The sequence below is a fragment of the Lissotriton vulgaris genome, chromosome 9 (assembly GCF_964263255.1).
Source record: "Lissotriton vulgaris chromosome 9, aLisVul1.2, whole genome shotgun sequence".
In the NCBI taxonomy this organism is placed as follows: domain Eukaryota; kingdom Metazoa; phylum Chordata; class Amphibia; order Caudata; family Salamandridae; genus Lissotriton; species Lissotriton vulgaris.
Window position 1 is genome coordinate 1,102,684,729 of NC_141697.1, and position 16,527 is coordinate 1,102,701,255.

General features: G+C 42.2%; 1 protein-coding gene across 1 annotated transcript in view; it reads left to right on the forward strand.

Annotated features, from left to right (window-relative positions):
• LOC147692863 (uncharacterized) overlaps window positions 1-16,527 on the forward strand; it is a 205,452-nt gene that overhangs the window by 178,594 nt on the left and 10,331 nt on the right. The window contains exon 3 of the mRNA XM_086939082.1: window positions 9,481-9,637. Within this exon, the coding sequence (XP_086795208.1) occupies window positions 9,481-9,637 (157 nt within the window). The remainder of the gene's footprint in view (window positions 1-9,480; window positions 9,638-16,527) is intronic.

A 16,527-nucleotide genomic window follows, 5' to 3' on the forward strand; every position in this document is an offset into this window, starting at 1 on the left:
AGTGAATAGTTTAATTTACTATTCCAACTCCAGTCCCTCTGTACACTAGGGAAGGTGTTGGATAGTAAATTAAAACTATTCCTTATCCTACAGCGCCCCCAGTGTAATGCGTTGTAATGGTTTTCTTTGTAATACATGCGTTGTAACAGCACTGCGTAGTAAAAGTTGCGTTGTAAAGGTTGCATATCGCCAGAAACTATTCATTAAACGTTTAATAGAAATTGCGAGCTTTCCTATAAATACACCTCTGCACTGTTGTACAGAAAGGCACTTTTAAACAACCCTCGCACCACTATGCCCACTGCTTGCACATTTACCGATTTACCATTATGCTTTTATAGGAATACTTTAAAATATGCCATTCATCTTTTTAAAGTCTGATATTGAGACAGTTTTAGTTGTCTCTTGGCCGACTGATTGTTTCCAGTACATATACTTATAGTGGACTTTAGGTGGGCCACTTGCTCATGATTGGATAGCTTTCTTGTCCATCGCAGTTCCTTTCCCCTGATTCAATGGCTTTTCTCCATATTCTTCGGACTGCCCTCTACAAAAGCATTTCAGTCTCACGGTGTATTTTTCCACTGCTGACTTCAAGGGACTGTTTTTAGGTTTGAAGTATAATTTAAATTTTGGGAAAACACAGGGGTATATTTACAAGCCTCTCTTTCAATCACAACGTCGCTAGCCTTATTTTCAAGGCATCGTTAAGCCACTCAGACAGAATCATATCCATGCCAGGGGTTGACCCTGATCTGCATTTTTCTGGGTCTGCTGAGCATATGGGTATTAGATATATGTGTTTCTATGGGCTTTGGTTTCCACAGGCAATAGACTGTGTTGCTTTTTGGAAATTTGGCTTTCACCCAAGCTGTGTTCTTCTATGTCTCCTTATTGTGGAAGTACCAGACATATATGTGTTTTCCTTGTAATCAGCCTTCCTGAGCTTCATATGGTAACATAAGGGTTTTGCCACACACCTCCCTAACTTCTAAGGGATTCCTGTCATCCCATGGATAAAAGCCGCTCACACCTAAGCCTGTCTGCCCTTTGTTACCCTAGACAGTTTGGAGCTAAATCCAGGAAAGGAGTGCGATTAGGCCAAGGGAGAATCTCTAACCTACTGACTGGCACTGGGGATAAAAGTGGCACCTTCAGATACTCTCATCAGAAGACTGCTGAAACTATGGAAGATTCAGGAAAAGGACTGCCCTTCTGGCTGTAGTTAGAAGATTGAACCTACTTGCTTTGAAATTGGGCTCACCAGAAGTGAACCCAAGGGTCAGTTGGCTTACCTCTTGTTTGAGTTTATGGGACACAACAAGCTTCCAAAGGCATCTCCTGCAACTCTCCGGATGACCAGCCCCAAATGTATTCCTAAGAGGTGCCTTCCAGGACCTAGATTCTTGGAAGGCTTCTCATTGTATTCCTTCCACCTCAAAACCACAGGACCTGAGTTCCAGGTGAAGATCAGGAGTTTTTGTGCACCTCGCGTGCAATTGTTTGTTTGGTGCTGCTGCTGCGTGGACAATTTCCGTTTAGTGTTGCCTGTAGAAATTTACTACTTGTTCTTAAAATACCACTGTTTTTAAAATACTCGCCCGAATCGTGTTGCATTTGTGAAAGGGTTCTCTGTCCTTAGCTGTTCCCCTCCCAGCGGCCTCAGGCAATCGGCCTACACGGTGTGAAGCTTGGAGGTGGGCCGTGGTACATATGTACACCAGCAGACGGAAGCGCAGCGGACGCGTGCAGCGGGCGTGCCGGCGGCGCGCCAGTGGCGCGCCAAAGACAAGACTGTCTGCGCCCGTCTGCCACCCGACCGGGCCCAGGGGTCACGAACCCTGGCCAAATTATCACCTATTCTCCGGCAGGACTTAGAGCTCTAGAGCAATTTCAAGCTCCATTAACCCAGGACGTTTTCAATCGTATTAAAGTTCACGGGATTCTCCACAATCAAGTGAGCCATCTCACCCCTTGTCCATGACGCCTGTTGCTTCCCCCTCTAATAATTTGCCTATAGGCAACTCTTCCTCTCTTCGAGTCTTGTATCTTAACACTCGCTCCTTGGAGACGCACCAACTGGACATCTTCCTGTTGCTTTTATCGGACAAGCCGGATGTCCTTTTGCTTTCAGAGACCTGGCTCACGCTGGACTCTATGCCAGATGTCTTAGCAGCACTCCACTATGTCTACTACATCAGCTAATCGGCCTGCAGGGAAGATGAGAGGGGGAGTGGCTGCTATTATACATAAAAATCATAAGTTTACTACACTGACCTCTTTGACTCTGCCAGAAGTGGAGAATATCGTTATTAATCTCGATACCAAATCAAGATCTTTGGCTCTGGTGCTCATTTACCGGCCTCCCCAGTCCATGCCTTCCTTTCCTCTCTCCCTCAGTGAACAGATGGCAAATCTTACTATGAACCATGCCAGAGTCCTACTTACTGGGGACCTAAACTATTGGTTCAACGATGTAGGTGGGGGACCGCAGTCGGTTGAGCTTTCTGAACTACTTTCTAACATGAATCTGGTTCAACAACTCACCCCCCCCCACCCACATCAAGGGCCACATCCTTGACCAAATTTGGTCTTATAACATGGAACTCTTGCCATCTATCATCTCTCCCTGTATATGGTCCGATCACCATCTGATTGAATTCAAAGCCACCTTTACTGGCAGGGCTAAGACCCCTAAGGTAGAGGGAGGCCTGGCCAAAAAGTGGAGAGCACTTGATACCCAGGAGTTCATTAACACTCTAGCTAGTTCCCTCCCCACCGTTAATTCCAACTTCAATGTTGACTCCATGGAGAAAGAGATCACGGATTGGCTATCGGCGGCTAACGATATCCATGCTCCGCTCATCAAATTCTCTCGGGCCAGACACTCTGAAGCCCATAAATGGTTCACTAGTGAACTGAAAACTCAAAAATTATTGCTTCGTCAGGTAGAAAGGAAATGGAGGCATGATTATGCCAGCAAGGACAGACAGCTCTATCTGTCAGTAGGGACTATAAGAAAGTTATATTGGCTGCCAAGGTCTCGTATTTCTCCAGCTGGATTCTCGCTGCCCCTAATAAATCCAGAGACATTTGTAGGATCGTAAACAAACTCAGCAGCGATTTCTGAATTTCTCCCTGTCAGGTCCCCACTCAAAAGCAGTGTAACTAACTGAACACCTTCTTTGTGGAAAAAATTGAAACCATCAGGGCCAGTATTCCCATTACTTATCAGGTGAAGCCTCCGGGCAACAATCCCAACAACCCCTCGACTATGAATCACTTTACAGTTCTATGTCCTGACACCTTACTGGAATTAATGTCCCGAATCAAGTGGGGCTCTCCTAAGGACTGCTGTCCTCCTTCTATCTTAAAGGACACCTTTGTGGCTCTACCTCACAGTATTCTTCCTTTCCTCAATGAATCTCTAAGGAAGGGAGAAGTACCTAGAGCCTTCAAAAATGCCACATTAGTCCCTCTCCTTAAGAAACCCAGAGCAGACCCCTCAAACTTATCAAACTATCACCCTATTTCCCTGCTTCCATTTTTTGCTCAAATTTGGGATGCCCATGTGACTAGGTGCCTCTCTAACCTTATTAAAGAAACGGATTACCTGGAGCTTAACCAAGCCGGTTTTCAGCCGGCTCATTCTACGGAGTCAGTTATCCTTGCGGTGATGGATACCTTGAGGGCCAACGCTGACTTAGGGATCCCGCAAGCACTTGTGCTTCTGGATTTGTCGGCAGCTTTTGACACGTTCAACCATATCACCTTTTTGAACCATGTCGAACAAGCTGGTAGCCGTGGTGCTGCTTTTAAGTGGATAAAGTCCTTTCTCATGGACAGAACTCAAGCAGTGCGTCTTGGGAACTATACTGCCCCTAATCTGTCCACGTCCTGTGGGGTCCCACAGGGCTCCTCCCTTTCCCCACTATTGTTCAACCTCTACATCAGGCCTCTGATTCACTCACTTAAAGCCAGGGGAACCACTGTCTTCAACTATGCTGACGACCTTCAGCTTGTCTTCTCGCTGGAGTCTCCCAATGCTGTTGCTGAATTCCAATCCACAATGCGTCACATCCAGCACTGGATGGATCTGAATCAACTGAAGCTCAACCCTGGCAAGACAGAACTGGTGCTGCCTGGGAAGAGCTCCACGTGTTGGGGATCTCATTTTTGGCCAGGCGAATTAGGCCCACCCCCAGTCCCTTCCCTATCAGTAAAGAGTCTTGGGCTGACAATAGACTCCGACCTCACTCTGAGAGGACAGGTGGGCATTGTGGTTTCTTCTAGCCTTTTCCAGCTGCGTAAAATAAGGAAAATCTCACACTTGCTATCTCATCCAGCCCTGGTTCAAGTGATTATTGCTCTGGTACTTTCACGCTTGGACTTCTCTAACTCCCTGTATACTGGCCTCCCTCAGGGCCTGCTTAACTGCCTCCAAATGGGCCAGAATCAGGCGGCGAGACTGATCTATAAACAGCCGAAATGGCAACCAGTCAGGCCTGTACTGGCTAAACTACACTGTCTGCCCATAGTACATTGTGCCACCTTTAAGACAGGCTGCATAGTCTTCAAAACACTGCACTGTACGAGTCCAAAATTTCTTAATAGTCGGATCACCAAATATTCCCCCATACGTAACCTCCAATCTGCCCACCTCCATCTTCTTACCAACCCTACCATCAAATTAAAAAGGCAGGGCGGATGCAGGTTCTCTTACTTGGCACCCAGGCGCTGGAACTCCCTTCCACTCTCAGTCAGGAACTGCAACAACTTACTGGGCTTCAGAAGGCCTTGAAGACGTGGCTTTTCATGCAATCTTATTAACTTGGTCTCCCGCATCTACATTCAACCGATTAGCGCCATGAAACCTTCGGTGACCGTGCGTTTATAAATTCTTCCTAACATAACATAACATAACCTTCTGCACTATCTAGACATAGGAGAGAAGTTGCTCGCTCTCCAAACAGTCCACATGGCCTGGCAAGTTATATGCAGCAAGTATCAAAGGACATTTCCTCCTGCTAGTCCTCCTCTTTAACAGCTCTTAGAAATTATAGTCTGTGCTACACTTGTCTGAGGCAGGTTCTCCAGCTCAAAGGAAAAGCTTTCTGCAGTACCTATTCTACTGTACAAACTGTTAGTTGTATCTCTCGTAGGCGAGATTGGGTGTTGTGATGCAGGCATTTGAACTGTGCAATGGTTGAGTTATATTTTAGATACAAGCAGGAGAACATTTTCCTTCTCTTCTTGCACCCCATCCTTGAATTTTGTAAGACTTTTAAGCACAATTACAGATGCCTTACCAAAGTACCCGTAATGAAACTTTAGCATAACACGTTTTTCTTTTAAAAACGCAGTACATGTGGTTGGAGCGTAGTAGTAAGGGGACAAACTTACTGCAGAAGTGAAAACTTGAAATGTCCTGAGCAGATATAGGCAAAACAATGCAAAAAGATGTATTATCCTTCGCGCAAAAAATATTTTCTGCAAACATTTGGGAAGGCATTCAATGACCAGTGCTGGAGCGGGAATCTGTTCTTATTGTCAAGAATCTCAGTTAACCATCATTGGGACTAATTCCCACTCTTGACTGAGGCAAATGGATCTTTGCCGTTGGTTTAGAGGAAGTTCAGGAGCTGCACGCCACATAAAGTACAATCACAATCAATAATCTTTTTTCAGTCAATAATGAGAGTTTGATATGCGTTAACAAGGTTTATCAATCAAATCTCCAAGTGATTCATAATTTTTTAGATGACAAGTTAATTTAGTCATTAGAATCTCATTAGAAGTCAAGAATCAATCAATAATGAATCAATAAAATTGTAATAAAAAATGCATTAAGCCTGTTGCATAAAGGTAAAAAAAAACTATTCTAAGAATCGGGGATAAGGTGCCAGTCAGAAACCATATAAGAGTTGTAGTTTGAGAGAGTGAGAACAAGTATAAAGCTTTAGAATCAAAGTCAGCTCAATAAATAATAAATCGATCAAAGCAGAACTTCCTATCAAGAGAGATTCAAGAAAACCTCAGTAGAGTCTCTGAGCAATGTGGAATAAGGTGAAAATTGGGAAGCAATCAATCTCCTGACTCTGTTCTAGGAACACGCACAATTACAGAAATCACAGTCTGAAGCTTTTGCAACATGTTGCTCCTACCTTTGCCAGTCAGCCAATCAGCGTTCAATGCTATTCATGGGATTAGGATAATTCTTCATCCTCTCACAGGATTACAATAGTCCACAGATAACAATGTTACATTTCTAACTAACTTGTATCAGGTTTAGGTTTGTATGATTCCTTCTCCAATTCAGGTCTAAAGCCCCTCTCGCCCCTCTTGCCACAGGAAATTCACTTTTTGTGACATTTCCGTGGCGATGGGGCATTGCCTTATTTCCAAGGCAGCTTTAAGCCACTTAACATGGCTTAACGCTGCCTTGTAAATAAGGCAACCTTTCATGCTATGCTTAGCGTGAAAGGGTTGGGCAGCGGGTGTTGCGGTGGGCGTTATACCAAAACACCCTTTGAGTTTTGTGCTGCCCCCTATTTACAAGGGCAGCGGAAATAGGAGGCAGCACCAGAATTAAGCCCAAGAAAAATCTGGTTTTAACCTGGTGCAATGAAGAGAAATGCTCTATTTCTCCTCGTTTTTGATTTTTCTATGTGTGCTGCCTTATGCAAAAAGCAAAATGCCCTGGATTGTTTATGTGTAGGAACATGACCCTTCCTGCTCAAAAACAATCCTTAAAAATTACATATTGTAATTTCCATGTGTGCTGCATTAAGCAGCACACATAGAAATGACAAATGGCATTTAAAGATTGTTTATACTACACATAAACCATCTTCCTATGCACAGAGATACAATTGCATTATGGTGCAAGGGTGCCTGCATTGGCACTACACTGTTAAGTGTAGCGCCAGTGCAGGGGGAAATGCAAGGCTGCAACGTATTTTTGTAAATATGGTGCACCCTTGCGTTTCTGAAGTGGTGGAGTGAGGTGTTAAACCATGACAGCAACTGCCTCACTCCACCTCTTCCTTGTACATATGCCCCTATATTTCTATCCTTCTACTATATTGAGGTTCTTAATAATGGTCTATGTAGAAATTGAAAAATCAATGTAACAAAAAGAAAACATTTTGCACAGCAACCATTCATTAGTCTCCTAAAAATTCTGCATGTTCGTATATGAACTCTTCATCACCATATTAAAAGACTAATGCTATATTCATTTGTTTAACAGTGATCTTTCTGTAAGTAAAATCATTCTGCAGAGTTATATAAAAACATGTATGCAACTATTATTCACAATGAAAAACATGTTCATGGAAAGAAAAAACAAACATTTTCAGTTGTGTCTGCATTCTTTAGTCATGTCAGCTTTATATCAAGCATTGCCATTTTAGCTATTCAAACCTAGTGCAGTAAATATGGCTTCGTACTAAAATTATTGTATTTAAACACATGTATTTTCATTAAACCTACACATAAATACTGCACATTTATTTAAACTACATTATTTTTAAATATTATCAAAAATGCTTCTACAACAGATAAAATGCTGAGACTTGATATGCTAAAATGCTACTCAAAGATGCTAAACATATCAATGTTGAGGGAATAATCCTCATGTACGTTATGTTGTTTTTCATATAAATGTGGTAGCCTAGTTATTTGATGATTATTCGTGATCCTGTGGTCTACTTCCGCTGTACAAGTTTCAGGTCTGGCCAAATGAAAACTCTTTGGGTTATGAGGCAGTTGAAGGGGTAATGTGGCAAATAACATCAGTGTAGATAGTATGCAGAAAAGCTCAAAAGAACTTGAAATATATTATTGACTGCCAGGATAGGTCTAGGATTAGATGTTACCAATAACATTTCTGGTAAAAATAACATTATTTGTGAAATTATTTTTGTGAGGAAAATATCAGAATTATTCAATTTGTCCTTTTTTTATATAAGTTTTATATTACACAAAATGCACTGTAAATGTCTGTCTTCTGAAAGTTTGTACTGTTCATGAATTTTTATATGACTTCCATTGAATACCACCCATATGTACCCAGAGGGCACGTCTTTGATGTTCCCTCATAGATAATTATCATCTTAGAAGGAAAGATGGGAGCAGGCCAACCTATCAGAATGCTCCCATTGTGAGCTATAGTTATTCTTATCGGATTGCAAAGGACTGCTGTCAGCTCCCTGTCCTCTGGTGTGCTCTGGGTCTGAAAATGTAGAGTGCAGCGGGAGCAGAAGTGTCCTTTCACTTAAAATATGAGGTGAATGGAGAGTGATTCAACACCTAACAATGACAAATTGTTAATTCCTTAAGAGCTTTTATCTGTTATTGTTTGTTATGATGTTGAATAACATTACTTGTAATTGATGAAAAAATGTCAATAAAAAAAAAAAGAAATATATATATATATGATGCGAAAACAAAGGCTTAATTCTACCCCAATGCTTCGTCATCCCACTGCTCAGAAGTAGTCATTTTAGACACGCCTGATTACTCCCTTGCTTTGCTGAGTTGGGAGGCTAATCAATCAATAAAAATGTCCTTTTTTGTGTTCTCAAGCCAATTTTTTTGTGCGTTTTATTACTGGCTTTTAGGCTCTGCCACACCGTGGCACTGCTGAGCAGTGCATGCGCTTTTAATCCCTAAACATGTAGGGCCCAATTCACAGAACTAACTTGCAAAGTCTTGGACCTCTGGGCCGCAAGCTCCGCCTCCAAGTCGTGAGCTTTGCCTCCGAGCCAGAATTTCGGGCCTTAGTGTGGACGTAAAGTTAGTAGTCGTAAATCCATTTTGTGAATACCAAAAGTAGTAAGTGCATTCTATGAATACCAAAAGTAGTAAATGCATTCTGGGAATACCAAAAGTAGTAAGTTTAGGATTTTGTCTTAAGTTAATTCTGTGAATCGGGCCCGTAGAAATTCACGAATCCATTATTGGCTTACTTACAATTCACCTAAAGCCGTGGTGTAGAGTTCCCATATGATAATGAGTTAAAATGTCACCTGTGGACAGCATCACTTTTTTTGGCCATCCACTAGGACAAAGGAAACACCACTTCATGCCGACCACTGTAGCCTGACTGTTGCAGTGGAAACTCTGCAATGGAACCTGTTAAATAACAGGCAAAAAAAAGAAAAGTGACTTTTTGTTTACTTTGTTTTCTTTTTGTTTATTTGATTGATTGGGCTTACACTTCCTTCTGCAAAGCAAGGAGAGAAGCCCAGCTAGCTGTGTCTGACATGTCCCTCTGCGGGAGGTTAATGGAGCACTGTGGGAGAATGGAGCTTTTTCCACCCAATATTTCAGACATGGCCTTCAGCTGGGGCCCATAACAGAGTGGACTGTAAATACCAAGGGCAAAAATGCTCACATTACTAATCCGACTAAACCTACACATTGCAAGTAACTTTGCAAAAACATTAATTGTTGTTTTCTCAATTGTTATTTCAGGATTCCAAGGTTTGACGCACAGAGCCCTGCTGAAAAGGCAATTGTAGTGCTCATAAAGGTATTTTATAAATATGCTGGAAAAGGAGGCAACCCACTGTGTCTTGAGAGGCACGAACTCAGACAGCTACTGAGAAAAGAAATGCCAACACTGAACTCGGTAAGTTGACTTTGTAAATCCGTTTTTTTTCTCCCGGTGTCATATCGCCAGTCAGCTAAAACCTTTCCAAAAGTTAGTTTTAATGGCATACATGAGAACATGCTGATTCCTATAAAATGCCGCTAACTAATAAAAGACAACAGTTAAACGACCTGCATGGTGGCCTTTTTCATTATTATGCTTGGCAGTAAAAGGGAGCACGTTCTTTATAAATATGGAGAGCTTGAGTACTGTGATGTACATGGAGGTTTTCTTGCTAGCCCCTGGGTGTGGTCTCTAGGTCCTGGTGGTATCATTGTTTTTGTTGCTCTCTGTGTGCTTTTCTTGCTCCAACGTGACTCTGATGAGTTGTGATCCAGTTGCACATTTGGGGCTGTATTACACAAAGTGCCCTGGGGGCGCAACAGGTGTTTGCGCCCATTTTACGGGCCCTGGGGGACTTTGGTATAACAAATGGGGCCGCAGACGCTTCTGGGCCCCTTCTGTAATACCAATAGCGCTGTCAGGAGCGGCCGGGCAGGTAAGAGTAGTGGGGCAGGGGCAGGGGAGGGAGTCAACAGACAAGGGGAAAAAAAGAAAAACACTTAACTAGTGCAAGGTAAGTGGTTTTCTTTTTTTATTTTTGTTTTCCCTCGTCATCGTCTGTTGACTTCCCCTACCCTGCCCTACCGCTTTTACCTGCACGGGCCGCTCCTAAGCGCTGATGCACATAAAGCGTCAGCGCTACCTTCAGAGGGCATTCCCTCATTTTCATGGGGGCTTGCGCCATGCAAATGAGGGAATCCCTTTGCCTCTGTGCCTGTGTTGTATTACAGTTGCGGGCCCAGAGCCAAAGAAGCTCTCAGGGAGCACACTGACAGTGCATTACCGAAAATGTTAGCACACTCTCAGTGCGTACCGCTGAGAGCAGCCCTCTGGAGGGAGGAAAGGGGGTCGGTCCAATGGAACCTTTAGCCATCCCCTTGCAGAGAGGTGCAGTCACTGACTGTACCCACCTGCAAGGGCTCTCTAATCCTCCTTCAAAGTGCAGGCGGGTTGCCGCCTGCACTGTGAAAACACAGAGTGGCATTAAAGCAGCCGCTCCTGCTTTTTCACATTATTGTGCCTCCCCAGAGCAGTGCGAGTTCGCGACTGCCCTGAATGCAGCGCATTCATTATTATGAGGCTCATTTTCCTATATTTTGCTTGGCGCACCTTTCAAAAGGTGTGCCCACCGCAGTGAAGGAAAATCTGCTGCATGTATAACGAGGCACAACTCTTCATATTGGGAGGTAGAATGTGTTCCTTTTATAAGGAGTGAGACAGGCATCTGTATGCATTGACTGATCATGGTTGCAGGTTGGCGATGAGGTACCTTTGGGTAGCAGGTATCCCTACAATTTAGCCTGCCTATAAAAGAGCAATATAATGTTGTGAACTGCAGGTCACTTTTATCTGCGTGGTACATTTGAAAATAAATCTCCAACTTGTAGGGATGTGAATGTTTATAGGTATACTATATCCTAATTGTGGATGGTGAGTGATATTCAGACTGAAATCGGAAGTGGGTTCAATCAATCAATCAGTGGTTGTAAAGTGCGCTACTCGTGAGCGTCTCAGGGCGCTGGGGAGTGGGGGCGGGGGAGCAGCTCAGGCTCAGTTGAAGAGGCAGGTATTGAGGTCCCTCTTCTCGGCGGGGAGCCAGTGCAGGTCATGTTGGGTCATGTGTTTGTGATGCGTGCCCAGAGGATGAGTCTGGCTGCTGCGTTCTGAATGGTTTGGAGTCTGTGTAGAAGGTTTCTGTTCATTGCTGGTTATGAGTGCGTGAGTGACGGTCCTTCTGCAGTCGGAAGGGATCCACTTGAGGGTCTTGCGGAGGATGCACAGGCATTTGAAACTGGTGGAGGCAACGGCGTTGATTTGGCGGTTCATGGAGAGGGAGGAGTCGAGAATGATGTAGAGGTTGCGTGCGTGATCTATAGGGGTGGGTGGATTCTTGAATATATTGTAAGCAAAATATATGGTTCAACTTTTGGAATGTAGCTATGTTTTACCATTGTAGGATGTTAGTTGTTTATAGCTAGTGTCATTATGTTGGTGCACAGATATCGATATTCAGGAGCAGATTTACTAATATTTCATGCAACAAAGCATTTCTGCTGCCTCCTAGTGCTAGTTCATTGTATGCTACCTAGCGCCAATACAAATATATTTGCGCCACGCTGCAAGGGCACCTCCCTTACATGCAGGATTATTTTTTGACCTTATAAGCATTTTCCTCTTTCTGTGTGTGCTGTAGAATGCAGAACACTTAGAAAGAGAAAGTAACATGGAGTAATAAAGATATTTCTCCTCTTTACACCCCGGTCAGGGAGGCGCAGCATCGTGGCACAATCCCAGGTTTACTGACCTTAGTAAATCTGGGATTGTGTCAAAATCATGCATGGATGACTGAGAACACCCACAATCCACCCATGAAATGAGCAGTTGAGTCTTTGATGTACTAGTGGTGTGTTTGTTTGTACTTTTCATGCATTATATCATCAATACCTTATCGCAATCGATGCAACTACATTTTTTCTTTGTGATATCCAGAGCCAATGATCATTTTGCAAATTATGGCCTGATTTAGAGTTGGGCACTAATAAAAAGTTCACTCATTTCTGGAGAAGGGCCACATCTGGGGAGGGGATCCACTGATGGAACTTCCCCAACAATAGAATCGGCCTGATTTAGAACTGGGTAGTGAATTGAAAATCATCCACTGTCTTAGAAAAAGGCAAACGTTAAGGGTCTTTGAGCTGTAAGAAAATTCGTAGAAGAAATCAATCAAAGTGATTTGAGTCGCAATCACCCATTACTCGGATTGGTGAAATTGTTTTCACTCAGTGTATGTATTCATGGATGTAGTTCTTTCACTACATCATGTGTAAATTCTGTAGCTAGTTATATCATGCTTTTGTTAAGTATTTTATTTATGTGAGTTATATGTTAACTATAAATACAAAAGATACATAAAAAATTACATAGCACACGCACCTGTTATGAGAATAAATATGTCATCAATAGGGACATGAATTGAATGAATGAATTGAAGGATTTCTAAAGCGCAACATAGCCCCTAGGTATCTAGGCGCCAAAAACACTAAAAGGCAGTTATTCCCAGAGTAATGTTACTAGTAAAGCCAGGTTTTTAAGCGCTTCCTTAACTGTAGCAGGTTGTGTTTGTTTTTCAGGGAGGTGGGCAAGGAGTTCCAGAGTTTAGTGGTGGTATAGGAGAATCTTTTGCCTCCCCATTTTGCTTTTAGGATCTTGGGATGGCGAGATTGCCACTATTAGGAGATCTTAGTGATCTGCCTGGAATGTAGGGTCTAAGGAGTTGTGGGCCTTTGCCATGTATTGCCTTGAATGTGATCCACAAGGCCTTAAACTGGATGCGCTTGCTTATAGGCAGCCAGTGTAGTTCTCCGAGAGCCTTGGACACTGAGGCAAAAGGAGAGAGCCCAAACTGAACTTTAGCAGCAGCATTTTGGGTAGTCTGCAATTTTTGTAGGCTACGTTTGTTTGCACTGGTCAGATGGGCGTTGCAGTAGTCCAGTTTAGAACCAATCAAGGCTGTGACCACTGTTTTCTTGAGCTCTAGCACGATGAGCGGTAGTACCTTCCTCAAAATTTTGAACATGAAAAAACAGGTTGCTGTTGTGTGGTTGATCTGGGGCTTAAAGGATAGTTTGGCATCGAACAGAACTCCCAAGTTCAGGGGGAGGTCCATATAACTTGGCCACCAGTTATCTGAACAGACAATAGGTTTGTTGCCAAAAAGCATGACCTCTGTTTTTGAGGGGCTGCGTTTCAGACAGTTTGTCTGCATCCAATTCCCAATATGACTTATACAGTTTTTAAACCGAGATGTGTGTCTACAGACAAACTATTAATAGACACTATGATTTGAGTCTCGGCCGCATATGGCACCAGCCTAAATCCAAAAGATTTTATCAGTAAATATTTCACCCTACTCTCTAAATTAGCGGTTCTTAATCTGTGGTCCAGAGACCTGTAGGGGTCTTCGACACCTACTCAGGCATCTGAAACTGCTTAGAAAATTGAATATTATTGAAAAATAATAACGTGTATATAAATAAGTAAAAATTTACATTCTGAAATGAATAGGAAGTTAAGAATTAAGTTGGTATCTTCAAGCTGAATCATGGGAACAGTGCAAGTGCATTAAACAGAATGTAGTATGGATGATAAGCTCCTACCTAACCATTATAAATAACATTTAGATTTTTTTATATTTGTTTGTGAAATAAATATAACATTTGATTATGTCTGTATTTGTTTGATAAATGCTTACATTTGTGTATTGGTTTGCGGTTCAACTCATTGAAACTGCTTAGGCCCAAATCCCTGGATTCCAAACACGACTCAGTAGGGTACCCTGATTCCTATTATGATTTAGTGGGCTCCCTGGATTCAGATAACCATTAATTGAAGATCCACAGAAGTCAAAATGTTAACAACCACTACTCTAAAGCATATCAGGAACATATCTCAACTGATGATTCATAATGTCCTACTTACTACTTTTCTTGGGTATAAGTACTGTGGCCAAAGCAACACAATTCATGTTCAAGCATAATGCTCATCAACATTCCAAATTAGTGTGAATGAGTCTTTAAACGGGTTAGCTATTTTTCTCTAGAAACATAGCACTTTCAAACGAGGGATGTTTTCAAACCACTGTGAAAAATGGAACTGATTCAACAAAGTATTCATCACTAAATGTTGTCTGTTCTGAGGACTATCACAATATTTATGTCTTAATCAGTACAGTCTGTCTATGTTGTCTAACTGCCTGAAGCATGTAAGAGTCACCAGATTCAAAACCAAAAGCTAACTTGCACCTATAGAGGTTAATGACCTGCTTCAGTTAACAATCATAGAAGCATAGGGTCTATTACAGACATGATGCCAGTGGCCCATTAATGTTGGGCAATCTGGAACCAGAACTCCCATCTACACAGCAGCTTCACTCGTTTGCCAGCTCCTCATTGGACAAACGAACCTGGCTGGAACATTTTCAGTATTCATACTTCCTCAGGAATCAGCTATTATATGTACTGATAGAAAGTACACTCAACCCAAGTGTATCAGCACACTCTACCTATAACTAAATGAAGCTGGACTTAAAACTTGCAGAGAACTATGAAAAACCAGCAAATCCTAATACCATGTATCCTTCATGGGGGTTAAGACAGGATAAACCACTTGGAGCAGAGACTGGTTACAACTGATGATGTGAGCTTATGAAGGAGAAGAAGTTGTGACACAATGGGACAGCTGGAGTAATGCGATAAAGATGAATTGGTAGAGCAAAAGGGTAGGGGGAATGGCATGTGAGAATGTGAGAAAATGTCCCTTTTTGCATGGTCAACCTCATTTATTTATTGATATTTATTGCTGGCTTTTAGACTTTGCACACTGGGGCACTGCTGTCCGGTACCAAGTGTATGTGCTCTGCCCCTAAAACATGTAGAAATTGGGTAATCACTGAGTGGCTTATTTAACTTTCATATAGGGCCATAGTATATCATGCAGAAAATACACCTATCGCATAGAAAATTGAAATGCCACCTGTAGGCTGCAGCACTTATAGTGCCATCCAGTAGTGTGACAACGAAAATCATGACTTCAAGCCTGCCATAGTATCCTGCCTGGTCCTGTGTAAAACCTGAATTGTGACCTGTTAAAATCACCCTTTTTATCAAGTAAAACCCTCATTTAGTAGTAAGCTCCCCATCTAAGGCTTGTAGCCCTTCAGAAAGAGTACAGGGTATTAAACAGCGGGGCATGCAGAAAATTATTATTACCATGTCCCTACAGTGGCAAAGTCCCAACAGCTATTTTCAATGTGTCAGGCATACTTATCATTTGTAATAAACCAGGTACAGATTTAAATGCTAACACTGTATCTTAGGAATGGGAGCGGCTTAAAAAATAATGAGACCACTATTTTTAATAGTTATTAAAAAACGAATTCAATGGTGATGTCGGATTACAGATAAATATTAGGGAACGTAACTTTTAGAAAGTTACCCTTACTCTATTCAGATGCTTACCACATCAGACTAGCGAGGATGGGTATCCAAACTATATTAACTATATACAGACAACCTCAAATAATCCAACAGCACTGCACTAGGTGAATGCGCATGAGACATTACTGAAGATATCTCTGATGCTGTATGAATATACAGCTGCACACAAACGGAACTAATTTCCTAAATCACAAACACAAACTATTTTGATTCAAATTTATAATAATACTACACTGCATGCCTAGACTTCTCCACAGCATCGATCGCAGTGCATATGCCCACTGCTTCCACTGTTCCACAGAGATGACTGGCTTCTTCCATCAGACCTGGGAATGTCCGCAGGGTGAAATCATACTAGAGGGAGATTGGCAGGATCAGCAATGCAAAGGGAGATTGCACTCCTTATCCAATCAGAAGACTAGCAGCCCTGTTAATATTACTGGCAAAGCGATGACTTTTACTCACATGGATGAAAAGACCTATTCCCGTAATACAAAACTGGCTTAAACATATGGCATACAGTTGCAAAACAGCAGAGACATATGCCAATATACAGGCTCCTCAAGTACATCCTAAGGGTATCTGAGAACCCCTGAGAGAGTATTTAATGAGTGCCATGCCATAGACACACTAAGCACTCACAATGTATTGTTTTTAGGTATATTATGTATAGATTTTATTATATTTCATTTTGATGTATACTATGAGAACACAGCTATGCCTTCTGCTTATGGCATACACATACTCAGTGTTTAAATGTTTCTATGCTGCATCTTATGCAACATAGATGTATTGTGTTGCATTCTGTGT